Genomic DNA, 22,500 nt, shown 5'->3' with positions numbered 1-22,500 from the left:
GAAGGTTAGGTGTTCATTCTGAGTGGTGAAGGTTAGGTGTTCATTCTGAGTGGTGAAGGTTAGGTGTTCATTCTGAGTGGTGAAGGTTAGGTGTTCATTCTGAGTGGTGAAGGTTAGGTGTTCATTCTGAGTGGTGAAGGTTAGGTGTTCATTCTGAGTGGTGAAGGTTAGGTGTTCATTCTGAGTGGTGAAGGTTAGGTGTTCATTCTGAGTGGTGAAGGTTAGGTGTTCATTCTGAGTGGTGAAGGTTAGGTGTTCATTCTGAGTGGTGAAGGTTAGGTATTCATTCTGAGTGAAGGTTAGGTGTTCATTCTGAGTGGTGAAGGTTAGGTGTTCATTCTGAGTGGTGAAGGTTAGGTGTTCATTCTGAGTGGTGAAGGTTAGGTGTTCATTCTGAGTGGTGAAGGTTAGGTGTTCATTCTGAGTGGTGAAGGTTAGGTGTTCATTCTGAGTGGTGAAGGTTAGGTGTTCATTCTGAGTGGTGAAGGTTAGGTGTTCATTCTGAGTGGTGAAGGTTAGGTGTTCATTCTGAGCGGTGAAGGTTAGGTGTTCATTCTGAGCGGTGAAGGTTAGGTATTCATTCTGAGTGAAGGTTAGGTATTCATTCTGAGTGAAGGTTAGGTGTTCATTATGAGTGAAGGTTAGGTATTCATTATGAGTGAAGGTTAGGTATTCATTATGAGTGAAGGTTAGGTGTTCATTCTGAGTGAAGGTTAGGTGTTCATTCTGAGTGGTGAAGGTTAGGTATTCATTCTGAGCGGTGAAGGTTAGGTATTCATTCTGAGCGGTGAAGGTTAGGTATTCATTCTGAGCGGTGAAGGTTAGGTCTTCATTCTGAGCGGTGAAGGTTAGGTCTTCATTCTGAGCGGTGAAGGTTAGGGTTATGGTTTGGGGGAAGGCTTAAAACAAAAATAATTAAAAAGGACAAGCTATTACCAATCAAGTATTCTCGTGATGCTAGAGCGTTGTGAACTGGGTAGTAGCACAGCGGTCTGAGCAGCGGGATCCGGCTCCGAGCATCACCACTTTTTCTCAAACTCCCAGTTGGTTGTCATGTGCGTTTTACTGAGGAGTGGCTTCCATCTGGCCACTCTACCATAAAGGCCTGCATGGTGGAGTGCTGCAGAGATGGGAGAACCTTTCAGAAGGACAACCATCTCCACAGAGGAACTCTGGAGCTCTGTCAGAGTGACCATCGTGTTTTTGGTCACCTCCCTGACCAAGGCCCTTCTCTCCCGATTACTCAATTTGGCTGGGCGGCCAGCTCTAGGAAGAGTCTTGGTGGTTCCAAACTTCCTCCATTTAAGAATCATGGAGGCCACTGTGTTCTTGGGGACCTTCAATGCTGCAGAAATGTTTTGGTACCCTTCCCCAGATCTGTGCCTTGACACAATCCTGTCTTGGAGCTCTACGGACAATTCCTTTGACCTCGTGGCTTGATTTTTGCTCTGGCATGAACTGTCCACTGTGGGACCTTATATAGACAGGTGTGTGCCTTTCCAAATCATGTCCAATCAATTGAATTTACCACAGGTGGACTCCAATCAAGTTGTAGAAACATCTCATGGATGATCAATGGAAACAGGATGCACCTGGGCTCAATTTCAACTCTCATAGCAAAGGGTCTGAATACTTATGTAAATAAGTTATTTCTGTTTTTTATTTAGTCATTATGGGGTATTGTGATGTCATTATGGGGTATTGTGATGTCATTATGGGGTATTGTGATGTCATTATGGGGTATTGTGTGTAGATTGATACATTTTAGAATGAGGCTGTAACTTAACAAAATGTGTAAAAAGGTTAATTGGTCTGAATACTGTCTGAATGAGCACTGTACCCTACCTCCACCCTGCATCCTGTAGACTTGATCATGCCCCATAAACAGATGGAAAAACAGAGCAGTGGTAAGTGGATGAGATTTAGAGGCCTCTCAGCCATGTCAAGTAAACACACACATCCTGCTAAAACACTGCCCACTTTCACACTCAGCCTCGACGTCTGCGTACACACCTCGGATAGGGATCACTGAGCTGTGTCAGCAGGTCAATCTGGAGATCTGGTATAATGGCCAGTGGACCACTCCAAGTGGACTGTTGATCACTGAGCTGTGTCAGCAGGTCAATCTGGTGACCTGGTTAAATGGCCAGAGGACCACTCCAAGTGGACTGTTGATCGCCATTGAATCCCCAGGTGGTGAGCGTTGGCAACAACATGTCTGCCTTGCTGATCCTCAACACTGGGGCCCCTCAGGGGTACATGCTTAGTCCCCTCCTGTACTCCCTGTTCACCCACGACTGTGTGGCTAAACACGACTCCAACACCATCATTAGTCGTTAGGCCTGATCACTGAAAATGATGAGACAGCCAATAGGGAGGAGGTCAGAAACCTGGCAGTGTGATGCCAGGACAACAACCTCTCCCTCAATGTGAGCAAGACAAAGGAGATAATTGTGGACTACAGGAAAAGGAGGACTGAACAGGCGCCATTAACATATGTGGAGCGGTCGAGAGTTTCAAGTGCCTTTTTATGTATATATATTTTTGTATTGGTTTTCACGTGTTAGTAATGAAAACGTACCATTCATTTCATTAGATATAACAGATCCCGAAGGCCTAAGGGACTATCTTACATGTCTCTTTTGGTTTGGTCAACCAATAGCGAAATCATGGTGTGACTTCCTGTCCGTTTCCATGACAGCGGCTCTAGGTTCTCCGTCAGACGGTGACGTCGTCGACCTGAAGGTGATGATGCGGCTGGGGGCGTTCAACGTCCTAGTGTGTGATCAGAACTGCAACATGGCTGACATCAAGATACAAGGTGCCGATGTAGACAGAACCCTCAGGGGCCCCGTACAGAACCCTCAGGGGCCCGTACAGAACCCTCAGGGGCCCCGTACAGAACCCTCAGGGCCCCGTACAGAACCCTCAGGGCACCGTACAGAACCCTCAGGGACCCGTACAGAACCCTCAGGGGCCCGTACAGAACCCTCAGGGCACCGTACAGAACCCTCAGGGCCCCGTACAGAACCCTCAGGGCCCCGTACAGAACCCTCAGGGCCCCGTACAGAACCCTCAGGGCCCCGTACAGAACCCTCAGGGCCCCGTACAGAACCCTCAGGGCACCGTACAGAACCCTCAGGGCCCCGTACAGAACCCTCAGGGCCCCGTACAGAACCCTCAGGGGCCCGTACAGAACCCTCAGGGGCCCCGTACAGAACCCTCAGGGCCCCGTACAGAACCCTCAGGGCCCCGTACAGAACCCTCAGGGGCCCCGTACAGAACCCTCAGGGGCCCGTACAGAACCCTCAGGGGCCCGTACAGAACCCTCAGGGCCCCGTACAGAACCCTCAGGGCCCCGTACAGAACCCTCAGGGCCCCGTACAGAACCCTCAGGGCCCCGTACAGAACCCTCAGGGGCCCGTACAGAACCCTCAGGGCCCCGTACAGAACCCTCAGTGCCCCGTACAGAACCCTCAGGGCCCCGTACAGAACCCTCAGGGGCCCCGTACAGAACCCTCAGGGCCCCGTACAGAACCCTCAGGGCCCCGTACAGAACCCTCAGGGCCCCGTACAGAACCCTCAGGGCCCCGTACAGAACCCTCAGGGGCCCCGTACAGAACCCTCAGGGCCCCGTACAGAACCCTCAGGGGCCCCGTACAGAACCCTCAGGGGCCCCGTACAGAACCCTCAGGGGCCCCGTACAGAACCCTCAGGGGCCCGTACAGAACCCTCAGGGGCCCCGTACCGAACCCTCAGGGGCCCCGTACAGAACCCTCAGGGCCCCGTACAGAACCCTCAGGGCCCCGTACAGAACCCTCAGGGGCCCCGTACAGAACCCTCAGGGCCCCGTACAGAACCCTCAGGGCCCCGTACAGAACCCTCAGGGCCCCGTACAGAACCCTCAGGGCCCCGTACAGAACCCTCAGGGCCCCGTACAGAACCCTCAGGGCCCCGTACAGAACCCTCAGGGCACCGTACAGAACCCTCAGGGGCCCGTACAGAACCCTCAGGGGCCCGTACAGAACCCTCAGGGGCCCGTACAGAACCCTCAGGGGCCCCGTACAGAACCCTCAGGGGCCCCGTACAGAACCCTCAGGGGCCCGTACAGAACCCTCAGGGGCCCGTACAGAACCCTCAGGGGCCCGTACAGAACCCTCAGGGGCCCCGTACAGAACCCTCAGGGGCCCGTACAGAACCCTCAGGGGCCCGTACAGAACCCTCAGGGGCCCCGTACAGAACCCTCAGGGGCCCCGTACAGAACCCTCAGGGGCCCCGTACAGAACCCTCAGGGGCCCCGTACAGAACCCTCAGGGCCCCGTACAGAACCCTCAGGGGCCCCGTACAGAACCCTCAGGGCCCCGTACAGAACCCTCAGGGGCCCCGTACAGAACCCTCAGGGGCCCGTACAGAACCCTCAGGGGCCCGTACAGAACCCTCAGGGGCCCGTACAGAACCCTCAGGGGCCCGTACAGAACCCTCAGGGGCCCGTACAGAACCCTCAGGGGCCCCGTACAGAACCCTCAGGGGCCCCGTACAGAACCCTCAGGGGCCCCGTACAGAACCCTCAGGGGCCCCGTACAGAACCCTCAGGGGCCCCGTACAGAACCCTCAGGGGCCCGTACAGAACCCTCAGGGGCCCGTACAGAACCCTCAGGGGCCCGTACAGAACCCTCAGGGGCCCGTACAGAACCCTCTGGGGCCCCGTACAGAACCCTCAGGGGCCCCGTACAGAACCCTCAGGGGCCCGTACAGAACCCTCAGGGGCCCGTACAGAACCCTCAGGGGCCCGTACAGAACCCTCAGGGGCCCGTACAGAACCCTCAGGGGCCCGTACAGAACCCTCAGGGGCCCGGTACAGAACCCTCAGGGGCCCGGTACAGAACCCTCAGGGGCCCGGTACAGAACCCTCAGGGGCCCGGTACAGAACCCTCAGGGGCCCGGTACAGAACCCTCAGGGGCCCCGTACAGAACCCTCAGGGGCCCCGTACAGAACCCTCAGGGGCCCCGTACACAATGTTGTCTTTTATACAGCTACACTTACATTTGATTATCATCTAGGGCTTTCGGGATTTCAGCCAAAGTTTGGATATGATGAAAGTCCCAAAAATATTTTTTTTTGGGGGGGGGGTTATTTAAGTGTCTTGTGCTTGTGTGGTTTGCTGTTGACCTTTTTCTGAATTGATGTTAGCATCAGATCAACATTTTATCTTGTTGTACAGGTTTCAATGGATCCCTCCTGATGCAAGGGCCTCAAACCCACATCTCTGCCCGCCTTCGGGATTTCATCGTCATTAATGTTGACCCAAAAAGTATTCACAAAAAGGTAAGTCGCGAAGTAAAACCACGAAAGATTTCAGTGACGAAGGGAGATGCGACAGTATATCATTCAACCCCGGTGAAATATTGCAGTTGAGTTTACCGGTTTGGTTCTCCGTTGCAGGCCATCTCTATCGTAGGAGACGAGGTGTTTAGTTTCAGTATGAGTCTGACCCCCAAGGCGACAGAGGGAGCCGGCTACGCAGACACCTCCAAGACAGACGGGAAGGTCCAGCTCAACGTGGGCTGTGTCCAGGTCGTCTACCTCCACAAGTTTGTCATGTCTTTGTTGGTGAGTCTCAGCGTGGGTACTGGAGTTGGTGAGTCTCAGCGTGGGTACTGGAGTTGGTGTGTCTCAGCGTGGGTACTGGAGTTGGTGAGTCTCAGCGTGGGTACTGGAGTTGGTGAGTCTCAGCGTGGGTACTGGAGTTGGTGAGTCTCAGCGTGGGTACTGGAGTTGGTGAGTCTCAGCGTGGGTACTGGAGTTGGTGAGTCTCAGCGTGGGTACTGGAGTTGGTGAGTCTCAGCGTGGGTACTGGAGTTGGTGAGTCTCAGCGTGGGTACTGGAGTTGGTGAGTCTCAGCGTGGGTACTGGAGTTGGTGTGTCTCAGCGTGGGTACTGGAGTTTGTCATGTCTTTGCTGGTGAGTCTCAGCATTGCTACTGGAGAAATCTCTGACAACGGTCTTGAGTATTTAAAACTGATCTTTGTATTTAAGTGTGCAGAGACTCTCTTTCTTCAGTTCCTGGGTTTTTTCAGGAATCCTGGTTGGATGATTCCCAGTTCAGCGATACCTTACTAATTTCAGGAATCATCCGACTGGGATTCCTGGGAAAACATGAGAAGTTTCCGGAAGTTTAGCCGTCCTAGCTCGGTCTCCACTTTGATTCCTTCCTCGTACCCTTTCCGCTAAAGAACTTCACTCATCCGTGTTTTCCGTCTCTTTAGAATTTCAGCAACAATTTCCAGACGGCCAAAGACGCGTTGAGTGTGGCCACGGCCCAGGCAGCAGAGAAGGCGGCCTCCAGCATCAGGGACTTTGCCCAGAAGAGCTTCCGTCTCTCCATGGACATCAGGCTGAAGGCCCCTCTCATCATCATCCCTCAGTCCTCCACCTCACACAATGCACTGGAGGTGGACCTGGGGCTCATCACCGTGGGCAACAGCTTCTCTCTTCTTGCTGTGGAGGGATGTCCACTTCCTGCTGTCATTGACCACATGGACGTACAGCTCACACAGCTCAAACTGTCCAGGTCAGTGCATTCTGTTTAACACAGTTGTCTTTTGCTTCATCAGTGCAGAAGGCAAGGGTTTAATGCCTGGTCCCAGATCAGAAAGCAAGGGTTTAATGCCTGGTCCCAGATCAGAAAGCAAGGGTTTAATGCCTGGTCCCAGATCAGAAAGCAAGGGTTTAATGCCTGGTCCCAGATCAGAAAGCAACGGTTTAATGCCTGGTCCCAGATCAGAAAGCAACGGTTTAATGCCTGGTCCCAGATCAGAAAGCAAGGGTTTAATGCCTGGTCCCAGATCTGAAAGTAACGGTTTAATGCCTGGTCCCAGATCTGTATGAACGCTATCCAACTCCTCTGACTACCGTTAGTTGTTAGAGTTGATTCTCAAAGAACCGTCTGACTACCGTTAGTTGTTAGAGTTGATTCTCAAAGAACCGTCTGACTACCGTTAGTTGTTAGATGGCCTGCTGGCTACAGTAGATGGCCTGCTGGCTACAGTAGATGGCCTGCTGGCTACAGTAGATGGCCTGCTGGCTACAGTAGATGGCCTGCTGGCTACAGTAGATGGCCTGCTGGCTACAGTAGATGGCCTGCTGGCTACAGTAGATGGCCTGCTGGCTACAGTAGATGGCCTGCTGGCTACAGTAGATGGCCTGCTGGCTACAGTAGATGGCCTGCTGGCTACAGTAGATGGCCTGCTGGCTACAGTAGATGGCCTGTTGGCTACAGTAGATGGCCTGTTGGCTACAGTAGATGGCCTGCTGGCTGCAGTAGATGGCCTGTTGGCTACAGTAGATGGCCTGTTGGCTACAGTAGATGGCCTGCTGGCTACAGTAGATGGCCTGTTGGCTACAGCACATGGCCTGTTGGCTACAGCACATGGCCTGTAGGCTACAGCACATGGCCTGTTGGCTACAGTAGATGGCCTGCTGGCTACAGTAGATGGCCTGCTGGCTACAGTAGATGGCCTGCTGGCTACAGTAGATGGCCTGCTGGCTACAGTAGATGGCCTGCTGGCTACAGTAGATGGCCTGCTGGCTACAGTAGATGGCCTGCTGGCTACAGTAGATGGCCTGTTGGCTACAGTAGATGGCCTGTTGGCTACAGTAGATGGCCTGTTGGCTACAGTAGATGGCCTGCTGGCTACAGTAGATGGCCTGCTGGCTACAGTAGATGGCCTGCTGGCTACAGTAGATGGCCTGTTGGCTACAGTAGATGGTCTGCTGGCTACAGTAGATGGCTTGCTGGCTACAGTAGATGGCCTGCTGGCTACAGTAGATGGCCTGCTGGCTACAGTAGATGGCCTGCTGGCTACAGTAGATGGCCTGTTGGCTACAGTAGATGGCCTGCTGGCTACAGTAGATGGCCTGCTGGCTACAGTAGATGGCCTGTTGGCTACAGTAGATGGTCTGCTGGCTACAGTAGATGGCCTGCTGGCTACAGTAGATGGCCTGCTGGCTACAGTAGATGGCCTGCTGGCTACAGTAGATGGCCTGCTGGCTACAGTAGATGGTCTGCTGGCTACAGTAGATGGTCTGCTGGCTACAGTAGATGGTCTGCTGGCTACAGTAGATGGCCTGCTGGCTACAGTAGATGGTCTGCTGGCTACAGTAGATGGTCTGCTGGCTACAGTAGATGGTCTGCTGGCTACAGTAGATGGTCTGCTGGCTACAGTAGATGGCCTGCTGGCTACAGTAGATGGTCTGCTGGCTACAGTAGATGGTCTGCTGGCTACAGTAGATGGCCTGCTGGCTACAGTAGATGGTCTGCTGGCTACAGTACATGGCCTGCTGGCTACAGTAGATGGTCTGCTGGCTACAGTAGATGGTCTGCTGGCTACAGTAGATGGTCTGCTGGCTGCAGTAGATGGTCTGCTGGCTACAGTAGATGGCCTGCTGGCTACAGTAGATGGTCTGCTGGCTACAGTAGATGGTCTGCTGGCTACAGTAGATGGTCTGCTGGCTACAGTAGATGGTCTGCTGGCTACAGTAGATGGTCTGCTGGCTACAGTAGATGGTCTGCTGGCTACAGTAGATGGTCTGCTGGCTACAGTAGATGGTCTGCTGGCTACAGTAGATGGTCTGCTGGCTACAGTAGATGGTCTGCTGGCTACAGTAGATGGTCTGCTGCTACAGTAGATGGCCTGCTGGCTACAGTAGATGGCCTGCTGGCTACAGTAGATGGCCTGCTGGCTACAGTAGATGGTCTGCTGGCTACAGTAGATGGTCTGCTGGCTACAGTAGATGGTCTGCTGGCTACAGTAGATGGTCTGCTGGCTACAGTAGATGGCCTGCTGGCTACAGTAGATGGTCTGCTGGCTACAGTAGATGGTCTGCTGGCTACAGTAGATGGTCTGCTGGCTACATCCCTGGGTTGTTACAGGAATGGTATGAAAGTCTGGATACCACCCTAATACTGTAGCTAAATAAGCAAGTTGTCTAACTATCCTTGTCTGTAATTTAGCTTTCTCTCGTTAGGATTTACATGGAACAAGACTCTCAGCCCAGTACTGAGCTGCTGGAGCCTGTCAACCTGCTCCTAACAGTGAAGAGGAACCTGGCTGCAGCATGGTACCAGAAGATGGCCGCCGTAGAGGTAGAGGGAGACCTCAAGCCCATGAAGGTAGGAGCTAACAGGAACCATAGAGGTAGAGGGAGACCTCAAGCCCATGAAGGTAGGAGCTAACAGGAACCATAGAGGTAGAGGGAGACCATGAAGGTAGGAGCTAACAGGAACCATAGAGGTAGAGGGAGACCTCAAGCCTATGAAGGTAGGAGCTAACAGGAACCATAGAGGTAGAGGGAGACCTCAAGCCTATGAAGGTAGGAGCTAACAGGAACCATAGAGGTAGAGGGAGACCTCAAGCCCATGAAGGTAGGAGCTAACAGGAACCATAGAGGTAGAGGGAGACCTCAAGCCCATGAAGGTAGGAGCTAACAGGAACCATAGAGGTAGAGGGAGACCATGAAGGTAGGAGCTAACAGGAACCATAGAGGTAGAGGGAGACCTCAAGCCCATGAAGGTAGGAGCTAACAGGAACCATAGAGGTAGAGGGAGACCTCAAGCCCATGAAGGTAGGAGCTAACAGGAACCATAGAGGTAGAGGGAGACCATGAAGGTAGGAGCTAACAGGAACCATAGAGGTAGAGGGAGACCTCAAGCCCATGAAGGTAGGAGCTAACAGGAACCATGGAGGTAGAGGGAGACCTCAAGCCCATGAAGGTAGGAGCTAACAGGAACCATAGAGGTAGAGGGAGACCTCAAGCCTATGAAGGTAGGAGCTAACAGGAACCATAGAGGTAGAGGGAGACCTCAAGCCCATGAAGGTAGGAGCTAACAGGAACCATAGAGGTAGAGGGAGACCTCAAGCCCATGAAGGTAGGAGCTAACAGGAACCATAGAGGTAGAGGGAGACCATGAAGGTAGGAGCTAACAGGAACCATAGAGGTAGAGGGAGACCTCAAGCCCATGAAGGTAGGAGCTAACAGGAACCATAGAGTTAGACAGAGATCATGAAGGTAGGAGCTAACAGGAATCACCATAGAGGTAGACAGAGATCATGAAGGTAGGAGCTAACAGGAACCATAGAGGTAGAGGGAGACCTCAAGCCCATGAAGGTAGGAGCTAACAGGAATCACCATAGAGGTAGATAGAGACCCACAGCCCATGAAGGTAGGAGCTAACAGGAACCATAGAGGTAGAGGGAGACCTACAGCCCATGAAGGTAGGAGCTAACAGGAATCACCATAGAGGTAGAGGGAGACCTCAAGCCCATGAAGGTAGGAGATAACAGGAACCGTAGAGGTAGACAGACCATGGAGGTAGGAGCTAACAGGAACCATAGAGGTAGAGGGAGACCTCAAGCCTATGAAGGTAGGAGTTAACAGGAACCACCATAGAGGTAGACAGAGATCATGAAGGTAGGAGATAACAGGAACCACCATAGAGGTAGACAGAGATCATGAAGGTAGGAGATAACAGGAACCACCATAGAGGTAGATAGAGACCCACAGCCCACGAAGGTAGGAGATAGATAACAGTAACTACAATCATGTCTTTCCCTCGAAAGGAGTGGTTAGATAAAGATCTGTTTTGATACCAAGATGTTTGTATTGTAGCAGAGAAGTTGATGGAAGTTATCTTTACTCGTGTAGTAATGTCACCCTCTCTGATACCTGAAATAACTATTTCCTTCAAGTCATAATAGCTGAGCTTTCATGATTTAGTCATATTGATGGTTGACCTCTGGTTCGAGAATGGTATCGGTAAGTTGTGCAATATCGTCACCTTCCTTTAGACTTGAAGTAGCTTTGTCCCTTAAACCATAACAGCCGAGCATTGATGATTTAGTCACACTAACTAACTTCTGACTTCTGCTTGCAAGCCTGGTTTGGAATGTAAGGTACTTGATACAGTCCTCTAGGGTTTGACAGTAAGATAATCAAGGCCGGTAGCCTAGCGATTAAGAGCGTTGGGCCCAGTAACCGAAAGGTCGCTGGTGTAAATCCCGGAGCTGACTAGATCCACGTGCCCTTGAGCAAGGCACTTAACCCTAATTGCTCCTGTAAGTCTCTCTGGATAAGGGTGTCTGCTAAATGACTAAAATGTAAAATTGCCAGCGGAATTAGCAACGTTAGCATTAGCAAGGCAACATTAGCTTTAGCTATAGCAACATTAGCATTAGCAAAGGCAACATTAGCTTTACCTATAGCAACATTAGCCGTAGCAAAGGCCACATTATCATTATCAACATTAGCATTAGCAAAGCCAACATTAGCTTTACCTATAGCAACATTAGCAGTAGCAAAGTTAGCATTAGAAACATTAGCATTAGCAAAGCCAACATTAGCTTTACCTATAGCAACATTAGCATTAGCAAAGGCAACATTAGCTTTACCTATAGTGACATTAGCATTAGGCCTAACAAAGTTGCTTTACAGTGTAACGAATGCCCTGCTTCACATAAAAATCATATGATTCATATGAATCGATTCTTTTAGACCCTTGTTTTTGATTAAACTAATGATTCACTTTGCCGTTGTAGTAGTTGGGATTCGGGTTCAATCTACTGTTCAATCCTATACGTCTCCTGTCTGTCCTCGAGTTGTTTTGAGGCTCCTCTAGTTATCAGCAGCATTAGCATTAGCTACAGCTCCATCCTACACGTCTCCTGTCTGTCCTCGAGTTATTTAGAGGCTCCTCTAGTTATCAGCAGCATTAGCATTAGCTACAGCTCCATCCTACACGTCTCCTGTCTGTCCTCGAGTTATTTAGATGCTCCTTTAGTTATCAGCTAGTGGGAGACGTGTTAAATATAGAATGCAAGCTGAGGCAGTTGATTATAGTCAGAATGGGTCTGATTACTTTAGTGGGCTGCTATATATATTTCAGTGGCAGGGTAGCCTAGTGATTAAGAGCGTTGGACTAGTAACCGGAAGGTTGCAAGTTCAAACCCCCGAGCTGACAAGGTACAAATCTGTCGTTCTGTCTGTCCTCGAGTTATTTAGATGCTCCTTTAGTTATCAGCTAGTGGGAGACGTGTTAAATATAGAATGCAAGCTGAGGCAGTTGATTATAGTCAGAATGGGTCTGATTACTTTAGTGGGCTGCTATATATATTTCAGTGGCAGGGTAGCCTAGTGATTAAGAGCGTTGGACTAGTAACCGGAAGGTTGCAAGTTCAAACCCCCGAGCTGACAAGGTACAAATCTGTTCCTAGGCCGTCATTGAAAATAAGAATTTGTTCTTAACTGACTTGCCTGGTTAAATAAAGGTAAAATAAAAAAAAATTAAAAAAAATAAAAATATATTTCAGCTATCACTTCAATTTTTCAAAAAATGTGACTATGACTGTCATTCCAAAAACATTATACCAAATGACTAAAATGTCGTGCTGATGTCACTAAATAAGATTGATTTGTATTTTTACAAGGCGTTCAAAATTGTGTATATTTTAAATATAATTTTTTATTTTATCTGCTCGCTCACCTCACTTTTCAAAATCCGTTAAACAGTAAATCGACTTTGTATTACCTTATGCCGTGTTCAACAAACATTGCCGCGATTTCGTCTGTCAATGGTGAGAATGGTTCTTGCTTCCGATCTCCGAGCAAGTGAACGCTCCCAAGTCATTCCTCCGAATTAGCAAGATGTTCCTCCGATCACGCCAAAATGATGTGAACGCGGAAATAGCTACAGAATTATTGGCTTTAGCAACATTAGCATTAGCTACAGCTCCATCCTATATGTCTCCTGTCTGTCCTCAAGTTAATTCGGGCTCCTCTACTTATCAGCTGCATTAGCATTAGCATTAGCATTAGCTACAGCTACGTCCTCTCTGTTCTTGTGTCTCTTCAGGTTAACTAGTATTAGTGACATTAGCATTAGCAACCATTAGCTACAGCTACATCCTCTCTGTGCTTGTCTCTTCAGGTTAACTAGTATTAGTGACATTAGCAACCATTAGCATTAGCTACAGCCACATCCTCTCTGATCTTGTCTCTTCAGGTTAACTAGCATTAGCAACCATTAGCTACAGCTACATCCTCTCTGTGCTTGTGTCTCTTCAGGTGAACTAGTATTAGTGACATTAGCATTAGCTACATATCCTCTCTGTCGTCTGTTCTCCCCAGGTTGCCCTGAGTCAGGACGACCTAACAGTTCTGTTGAGGATCCTGATGGAGAACATTGGAGAAGCCAGCGGTCTGCAGCCAGACCAACACCCCAGCCCCGACACGACAGCCCTGACACACAAGACCACGCCGATGCTCAAAACAGACTACGCCAAAGGTCAGAGGTCATGTGTGTAATGTTATCGACGTGAGTCCCGAGCGCGTTAATTCTTCTGAGCACGTTTCTGTTCTGTCGTCGTTCCTTCAGACGGTGTAGAGAACACGGTTGAACTTCCAGAACGACAGGAAGAAGAGGAACCCCTCGAAACCATGACGTTTATCTTCAACATAGAGTCCCTGGGACTGGTCCTGTACAGCAATGACCCGAAACAGGTACATACCTATAGGTGATGTAGCCCAGTCTCAGTTCTAATGACCCTAAACAGGTACGTACCTATAGGTGATGTAGCCCAGTCTCAGTTCTAATGACCCTAAACAGGTACGTACCTATAGGTGATGTAGCCCGGTCTCAGTTCTAATGACCCTAAACAGGTACGTACCTATAGGTGATGTAGCCCGGTCTCAGTTCTAATGACCCTAAACAGGTACGTACCTATAGGTGATGTAGCCCGGTCTCAGTTCTAATGACCCTAAACAGGTACGTACCTATAGGTGATGTAGCCCGGTCTCAGTTCTAATGACCCTAAACAGGTACGTACCTATAGGTGATGTAGCCCAGTCTCACTAAACAGGTACGTACCTATAGGTGATGTAGCCCAGTCTCACTAAACAGGTACGTATCTATAGGTGATGTAGCCCAGTCTCACTAAACAGGTACGTATCTATAGGTGATGTAGCCCAGTCTCACTAAACAGGTACGTATCTATAGGTGATGTAGCCCAGTCTCACTAAACAGGTACGTATCTATAGGTGATGTAGCCCAGTCTCACTAAACAGGTACGCATCTATAGGTGATGTAGCCCAGTCTCACTAAACAGGTACGTATCTCTAGGTGATGTAGCCCGGTCTCAGTTCTAATGTCCCTAAACAGGTACGTATCTCTAGGTGATGTAGCCCGGTCTCAGTTGTAATGTATTCTCTGGAGGAACGGGGGGGGGAATTGGGCCTGTACAGCGCTTGGCGTCAGTTAATGACAGTCATTTCCTCTTAATGTCCTCTCTGCTCTCCAAGCCCTGGATAATTACATAAAGCCATGATTAGGGTGAAGAGTTGGAACATCTACCAAATACCAGTCATTACTGTCCAAAATGACTCTGTGGTAATGACCTTGTAATGACTCTAGGTAGGGGTCTGCTGATTGGTTAATGGACAGATTGTAATGACTCTAGGTAGTGGTCTGCTGATTGGTTAATGGACAGATTGTAATGACTCTAGGTAGGGGTCTGCTGATTGGTTAATGGACAGATTGTAATGACTCTAGGTAGTGGTCTGCTGATTGGTTAATGGACAGATTGTATGTCTTTGTTTCCCCATTTTCAAGGTATCGGCTGTGTCTCAACACCAGGAGAGGCTGTGTCTGGGCGAGTTGACCTTTCACCTGATGAAGGCTTCAGGGAAGATGTTTAATAACGGGTCCATGGAGGTCTCTACCATCCTCACAGCCTGCACCCTGGACGACATGAGGACAGGCGTACAGAGAGTTACCTCACGGTGAGTCTCGCCCCACCAGGCGTCACACCATGTTGTCGTTGGGAGAGTTACGGCTGGGGTGGAGGCTACCTCAGGTTAAACTCCTGAATTATACTGCTGGGTTGTGTTCTGGACAGTACCAGTCGGTCTCAATACTACTGAGTTGTGTTCTGGACAGTACCAGTCGGTCTTAATTCTACTGGGTTATGTTCTGTACAGTACCAGTCAGGTCGGTCTCAATACTACTGGGTTGTGTTCTGCATAGTACCAGTCGATCTCAATACTACTGGGTTGTGTTCTGCATAGTACCAGTCGATCTCAATACTACTGGGTTGTGTTCTGCATAGTACCAGGCGATCTCAATACTACTGGGTTGTGTTCTGCATAGTACCAGTCGATCTCAATACTACTGGGTTGTGTTCTGCATAGTACCAGTCGATCTCAATACTACTGGGTTGTGTTCTGCATAGTACCAGTCGGGTCGGTCTCAATACTACTGGGTTGTGTTCTGCACCAGTCTGGTCAGTCTCAATACTACTGGGTTGTGTTCTGTACCAGTCGGGTCAGTCTCAATTCTACTGGGTTGTGTTCTGTACCAGTCGATCTCAATACTACTGGGTTGTGTTCTGTGTAGTACCAGTCGGGTCGGTCTCAATGTATCGATTGTTGTATTGATTGATTGTGATATGTAACCTCACGTTTGCCCAAACCCCTCAGGATGCTGGGTAAGCGTGACGAGGCGAGCGAGGAAGCCATGATAGACGTGGCGTACACGCAGAGCGCCGGCGAGCGCCAGGTGGTGGCGGTGGTACAGAAGCTCTATCTGTGTGCCAGCGTTGAGTTTCTCATGGCAGTGGCAGACTTCTTCATCCAGGCCCTGCCCCAGAGCTCCGCCCAGGACGTGCCCACTAACACCAAGCTAGCCCTGCCAGGCCTGGCCAAGACCTCCCAGCCACCCCAGCTTCGGGATAGAGCCAACACTGACCCCAGAACAGGTAAGGGGAGAGAGAGAGAGAGAGAGAGAGAGAGAGGGGGGGGGGGGGGGGAGATAAATGACAACCAGAAAACTATACAGCCGTTCAATGCTCATAGGATTTCCTTTTGGTGTGGAGTGATGGCGTTGTATTGTGATGGCAACAGTGTTTTGGTGTGGAGTGATGGCTACAGTGTTTTGGTGTGGAATGATGGTAATGTATTGAGATGGCTACAGTGTTTTGGTGTAGAGTGATGGTAATGTATTGAGATGGTTACAGTGTTTTGGTGTAGAGTGATGGTGTTGTATTGTGATGGCTACAGTGTTTTGGTGTGGAGTGATGGTGTTGTATTGTGATGGCTACAGTGTTTTGGTGTGGAGTGATGGTGTTGTATTGTGATGGCTACAGTGTTTTGGTGTGGAGTGATGGTATTGTATAGTGATGGCTACAGTGTTTTGGTGTGGAGTGATGGTATTGTATTGTGATGGCTACAGTGTTTTGGTGTGGAGTGATGGTATTGTATTGTGATGGCTACAGTGTGTTTGTGGAGTGATGGTATTATGATGGCTACAGTGTGTTGGTATGGAGTGATGGTGTTGTGATGGCTACAGTGTGTTGGTGTGGAGTGATGGTATTGTGATGGCTACAGTGTTTTGGTGTGGAGTGATGGTATTGTATTGTGATGGCTACAGTGTTTTGGTGTGGAGTGATGGTATTGTATTGTGATGGCTGCAGTGTTTTATATATATGTATATATATGCCATTTAGCAGACGCTTTTATCCAAAGCGACTTACAGTCATGTGTGCATACATTCTACGTATGGGTGGTCCCGGGGATCGAACCCACTACCCTGGCGTTACAAGCGCCATGCTCTACCAACTGAGCTACAGAAGGACGGTATAGTGATGGCTACAGTGTTTTGGTGTGGAGTGATGGTATTGTATAGTGATGGCTACAGTGTTTTGGTGTGGAGTGATGGTATTGTATAGTGATGGCTACAGTGTTTTGGTATGGAGTGATGGTATTGTGATGGCTACAGTGTTTTGGTGTGGAGTGATGGTATTGTATTGTGATGGCTACAGTGTTTTGATGTGGAGTGATGGTGTTGTGATGGCTACAGTGTTTTGGTGTGGAGTGATGGTATTGTGATGGCTACAGTGTGTTGGTGTGGAGTGATGGTATTGTATAGTGATGGCTACAGTGTTTCGGTGTGGAGTGATGGTATTGTATTGTGATGGCTGCAGTGTTTTGGTGTGGAGTGATGGTATTGTGATGGCTGCAGTGTTTTGGTGTGGAGTGATGTTATTGTGATGGCTGCAGTGTTTTGGTGTGGAGTGATGGTATTGTGATGGCTTCAGTGTTTTGGTGTGGAGTGATGGTATTGTGATGGCTGCAGTGTTTTGGTGTGGAGTGATGGTATTGTGATGGCTACAGTGTTTTGGTGTGGAGTGATGGTATTGTGATGGCTGCAGTGTTTTGGTGTGGAGTGATTAGGATATGTTTGGTGGTGAGGTGATGTTTCTCCACCTCCTCTCTCTCTCTCTACCCTCCATACCCAATATTAGGATATGTTTGTTGGTGAGGTGATGTTCCTCCTCTCTCTCTACCCTCCATACCCAATATTAGGATATGTTTGGTGGTGAGGTGATGTTTCTCCCCTCCTCTCTACCCTCCATACCCAATATTAGGATATGTTTGGTGGTGAGGTGATGTTTCTCCCCTCCTCTCTACCCTCCATACCCAATATTAGGATATGTTTGGTGGTGGGGTGATGTTCCTCCCCTCCTCTCTACCCTCCATACCAAATATCATTATGTTCTTAACCGACCTCCTAGTTGAATAAAGGTTACATTTAAACCATGTAAATACCCAATATTAGGATATGTTTGGTGGTGAGGTGATGTTTCTCCCCTCCTCTCTACCCTCCATACCCAATATTAGGATATGTTTGGTGGTGGGGTGATGTTTCTCCCCTCCTCTCTCTCTCTCTGCCCTCCATACCCAATATTAGGATATGTTTGGTGGTGAGGTGATGTTCCTCCCCTCCTCTGTCCCCTCCATACCCAATATTAGGATATGTTTGGTGGTGGGGTGATGTTCCTCCCCTCCTCTCTCTCTCTACCCTCCATACCCAATATTAGGATATGTTTGGTGGTGGGGTGATGTTCCTCCCCTCCTCTCTCCCCCAGGCTCCAGTCCCAGGACCAAGCTGCGTGCAGTCATACTAGACCCAGAGGTGGTGTTTGTGGCTAACCTGATGAGAGCCGACGCTCCGGCGCTGGTTGCCTCCTTCCAATGTGACTTCAGTCTGATGCTAGAGCCTGGGGGAGGGCCCCCTGGGGGAGGGCCCCCTGGGGGACAAAGCATGACGGCCAACCTCAGAGAGCTCAAAGTTCTGGCCTGTCCCTTCATCAGGACCAATGAGACCAAGGTGGTCACTACGGTGAGCATAAAATAGCTTTAATAGACGTTTTTTTGAAGACCCTCGACACTGCATCTAATGTCACTACTGTAAAGCATCATCTGGGATAGAAGCATGATTCAAAGCTATTTCCTATTGCCTTTTTAATACGTTTTCCTTGAAAGTATATTTGAATTGAATCCAACTCCCTAAATGCTTCTTTCTCATTGGTCTTCAGGTGCTACGTCCGTGTTCTGTCTTCCTGGAAACCAAAACCCACCCCAACCAACCGCTTTCCGGCTGTGTGACTGTGGAGGAAGTCATTATCAAAGTAGGTTGCATCCTTACATAAAAAGTTATGGCAGAGTGTACCAATGTGCTCTGAGTACCAATACCAATGTGCTCTGAGTACCAATACCAATGTGCTCTGAGTACCAATACCAATGTGCTCTGAGTACCAATACCAATGTGCTCTGAGTACCAATACCAATGTGCTCTGAGTACCAATACCAATGTGCTCTGAGTACCAATACCAATGTGCTCTGAGTACCAATACCAATGTGCTCTGAGTACCAATACCAATGTGCTCTGAGTAGGAGGTCTTCACGGGTCCAAATGGACCTGTGGCTTTCCCACCCGGACTTCATTTGCATAAATAATAAACATTTATTTACAATAGACTAATATCTGCCGTAGCTAGGTTATTTATCATCAAATATGATTACGTAATACTTGGCTTGGACTGCATCAAACCAGGACGAGAAGTTAGCTAGCTTGGCTAACTGAGGCGGCATCAAACCAGGACGAGAAGTTAACGTTAGCTAGGCTAACTGAGGCTGCATCAAACCAGGACGAGAAGTTAACGTTAGCTAGGCTAACTGAGGCGGCGTCAAACCAGGACGAGAAGTTAACGTTAGCTTAGCTAGGCTAACTGATGCGGCATCAAAGCAGGTCGGGAAGTTAATGTTAGCTAGCTAGGCTAACTGAGGCGGCATCAAACCAGGACAAGAAGCTGACGTTAGCTTAGCTAGGCTAACTGAGGCGGCGTCAAACCAGGACGAGAAGTTAACGTTAGCTTAGCTAGGCTAACTGATGCGGCATCAAAGCAGGTCGAGAAGTTAATGTTAGCTAGCTAGGCTAACTGAGGCGGCGTCAAACCAGGACAAGAAGCTGACGTGGGTCGCTGTAGCCTACCTGTTGACTCTGGGTCGCTGAGAGACCCGTGACATATACCCGAGACCCGTGACATTATTTTGAGTTCTGGATCCGGGCCCTCTCAGGTATTCGGGTACAGGTGGATCCATAAAGACCTCTAGCTCCGAGTACTCGGGAGGGAGAAATGGTTTGAATTATTGAACCGCCTCATGCACTGAGAGGCTTCTTCTGAACATAGACGTCAATCAAGATCGTCATTTGCGATCGAGATTTTCAATTGATCATCACACACAAGAATCCCGCTGACTTTCTTCCGAATTAAATAAAGGATAGAAAAAAGTAGAAAAGAAATACCTGACACGCTCTTCCCTTCCCTCTCTCAGATCTCCCCTGTCATCCTGAACACAGTGAGGACCATCACGGCAGCCATGACGGCGAAGCCCAAAGACGAGGCAGCAGAGGAGGAGAAGACCGAGGTCGGCAACCTGTGGTCCACCATGAACATCTACGCCTGCAACTACTGGTTCCTGGGAGTGGACTCTGCCAGCGAGGTATAGATACTACTATAGATAGGTATAGGTACTACTATAGATAGGTATAGATACTACTATAGATAGGTAGAGATACTACTATAGATAGGTATAGGTACCACTATAGATAGGTATAGATACTACTATAGATAGGTAGAGATACTACTATAGATAGGTATAGGTACTACTATAGATAGGTATAGGTACTACTATAGATAGGTATAGGTACTACTATAGATAGGTATAGATACTATTATAGATAGATATAGATACTACTATAGATAGGTATGGATACTACTATAGATGGGTATAGATACTACTATAGATAGGTATAGATACTACTGTAGATAGGTATAGATACTACTATAGATAGGTATAGGTACTACTATAGATAGGTATAGATACTACTATAGATAGATATAGATACTACTATAGATAGGTATGGATACTACTATAGATGGGTATAGATACTACTATAGATAGGTATAGATACTACTGTAGATAGGTATAGATACTACTATAGATAGGTATAGGTACTACTATAGATAGGTATAGATACTACTATAGATAGGTATAGATACTATTATAGATAGGTAGAGATACTACTATAGATAGGTATAGGTACCACTATAGATAGGTATAGATAGGTAGAGATACTACTATAGATAGGTATAGGTACTACTATAGATAGGTATAGGTACTACTATAGATAGGTATAGATACTATTATAGATAGATATAGATACTACTATAGATAGGTATGGATACTACTATAGATAGGTATAGATACTACTATAGATAGGTATAGATACTACTATAGATAGGTATAGATACTACTGTAGATAGGTAGAGATACTACTATAGACAGGTATAGATACTACTATAGACAGGTATAGATACTACTATAGACAGGTATAGATACTACTATAGACAGGTATAGATACTACTATAGACAGGTAGAGATACTACTATAGACAGGTAGACATACTACTATAGATAGGTAGAGATACTACTATAGATAGGTAGACATACTACTATAGATAGGTAGAGATACTACTATAGATAGGCAGAGATACTACTATAGACAGGTAGAGATTCTACTATAGATAGGCAGAGATACTACTATAGATAGGCAGAGATACTACTATAGATAGGCAGACATACTACTATAGATAGGTATAGATACTACTATAGATAGGTATAGATACTACTATAGATAGGTATAGATACTACTATAGATAGGTATAGATACTACTATAGATAGGTATAGATACTACTATAGATAGGTATAGATACTACTATAGATAGGTATAGATACTACTATAGATAGGTATAGATACTACTATAGATAAGGTATAGATAGGTATAGATACTACGGTTGGGGTTTGATTCCATTTAAATGCCAGTCAATACGGGAAGTACAGAAAAATCGGAAAAGGAATTTAGTTTACATTCTGAATTGACTGGAATTTAAATTGAATACCTCTTTAATATGTTCTATTGAGGTCTAGAACCTTCTGTCCCTATAAAATAACCTTCTGTGCCTTCTGTCTCTATACAAGAACCTTCTGTCTCTATACATGAACCTTCTGTCTCAATACAAGAACCTTCTGTGCCTTCTGTCCCTATACAAGAACCTTCTGTCCCTATACAATAACCTTCTGTCTCTATACAATAACCTTCTGTCTCTATACAAGAACCTTCTGTCTCTATACAAGAACCTTCTGTCTCTATACAAGGACCTTCTGTCCCTATACAATAACCTTCTGTCTCTATACAAGAACCTTCTGTCTCTATACAAGAACCTTCCGTCCCTATACAAGAACCTTCTGTCTCTATGCAAGAACCTTCTGTCTCTATACAAGAACCTTCTGTCCCGATACAAGAACCTTCTGTCCCTATACAAGAACCTTCTGTCCCTATACAAGAACCTTCTGTCCCTATACAAGAACCTTCTGTCTCTATACAAGAACCTTCTGTCCCTATACAAGAACCTTCTGTCTCTATACAATAACCTTCTGTCTCTATACAAGAACCTTCTGTCCCTATACAAGAACCTTCTGTCTCTATACAAGAACCTTCTGTCTCTATACAAGAACCTTCTGTCCCGATACAAGAACCTTCTGTCCCGATACAAGAACCTTCTGTCCCTATACAAGAACCTTCTGTCCCTATACAAGAACCTTCTGTCCCTATACAAGAACCTTCTGTCCCTATACAAGAACCTTCTGTCCCTATACAAGAACCTTCTGTCCCGATACAAGAACCTTCTGTCCCGATACAATAACCTTCTGTCCCTATCTGTCGCTATACAAGAACCTTCTGTCCTCCCAGGAACATTTGGGCTCTCCGTTTACCTCCACTATGCACCTTTTGTTGTTGTATTCTCTACCTACAAATGACATTAAACCTAAACATGACTTTCCCATCCAGGTGACGGAGAGTTTCAGTGACCAGGACGGCCGTAACTTTGGGGAGAGTTTCAAGGTGGATGTGAAGGTTATTCAGGTGACCATGGAGTCTGGTCTGGGCCACAGGACGGTCCCCCTGCTGCTGGCTGAGAGCTCTCTGTCTGGGACGGCCAAGAACTGGTCCTCCCTCCTCTACCTCTGCTCTGACATGACCCTG

General features: G+C 47.9%; 1 protein-coding gene across 1 annotated transcript in view; it reads left to right on the top strand.

Moving 5' to 3' along the window:
- The window catches only part of LOC124035385 (vacuolar protein sorting-associated protein 13C-like), a 245,266-nt gene that overhangs the window by 119,016 nt on the left and 103,750 nt on the right, over positions 1–22,500 (top strand). Inside the window, exons 43-55 of the mRNA XM_046348841.1 lie at positions 2,702–2,821; positions 5,223–5,326; positions 5,444–5,611; positions 6,268–6,572; positions 9,029–9,173; positions 13,184–13,340; positions 13,431–13,555; positions 14,664–14,833; positions 15,530–15,807; positions 17,977–18,230; positions 18,427–18,519; positions 19,727–19,894; positions 22,306–22,500. The exon at positions 22,306–22,500 is cut by the window's right edge and continues 3 nt beyond it. Of these exons, the coding sequence (XP_046204797.1) occupies positions 2,702–2,821; positions 5,223–5,326; positions 5,444–5,611; positions 6,268–6,572; positions 9,029–9,173; positions 13,184–13,340; positions 13,431–13,555; positions 14,664–14,833; positions 15,530–15,807; positions 17,977–18,230; positions 18,427–18,519; positions 19,727–19,894; positions 22,306–22,500 (2,282 nt within the window). The remainder of the gene's footprint in view (positions 1–2,701; positions 2,822–5,222; positions 5,327–5,443; positions 5,612–6,267; positions 6,573–9,028; positions 9,174–13,183; positions 13,341–13,430; positions 13,556–14,663; positions 14,834–15,529; positions 15,808–17,976; positions 18,231–18,426; positions 18,520–19,726; positions 19,895–22,305) is intronic.

The sequence above is a fragment of the Oncorhynchus gorbuscha genome, linkage group LG05 (genome assembly GCF_021184085.1).
Source record: "Oncorhynchus gorbuscha isolate QuinsamMale2020 ecotype Even-year linkage group LG05, OgorEven_v1.0, whole genome shotgun sequence".
In the NCBI taxonomy this organism is placed as follows: Eukaryota; Metazoa; Chordata; class Actinopteri; order Salmoniformes; family Salmonidae; genus Oncorhynchus; species Oncorhynchus gorbuscha.
Note: the sequence above shows the minus strand (reverse complement) of the source record. Positions and strands in the feature narration are given on the sequence as shown.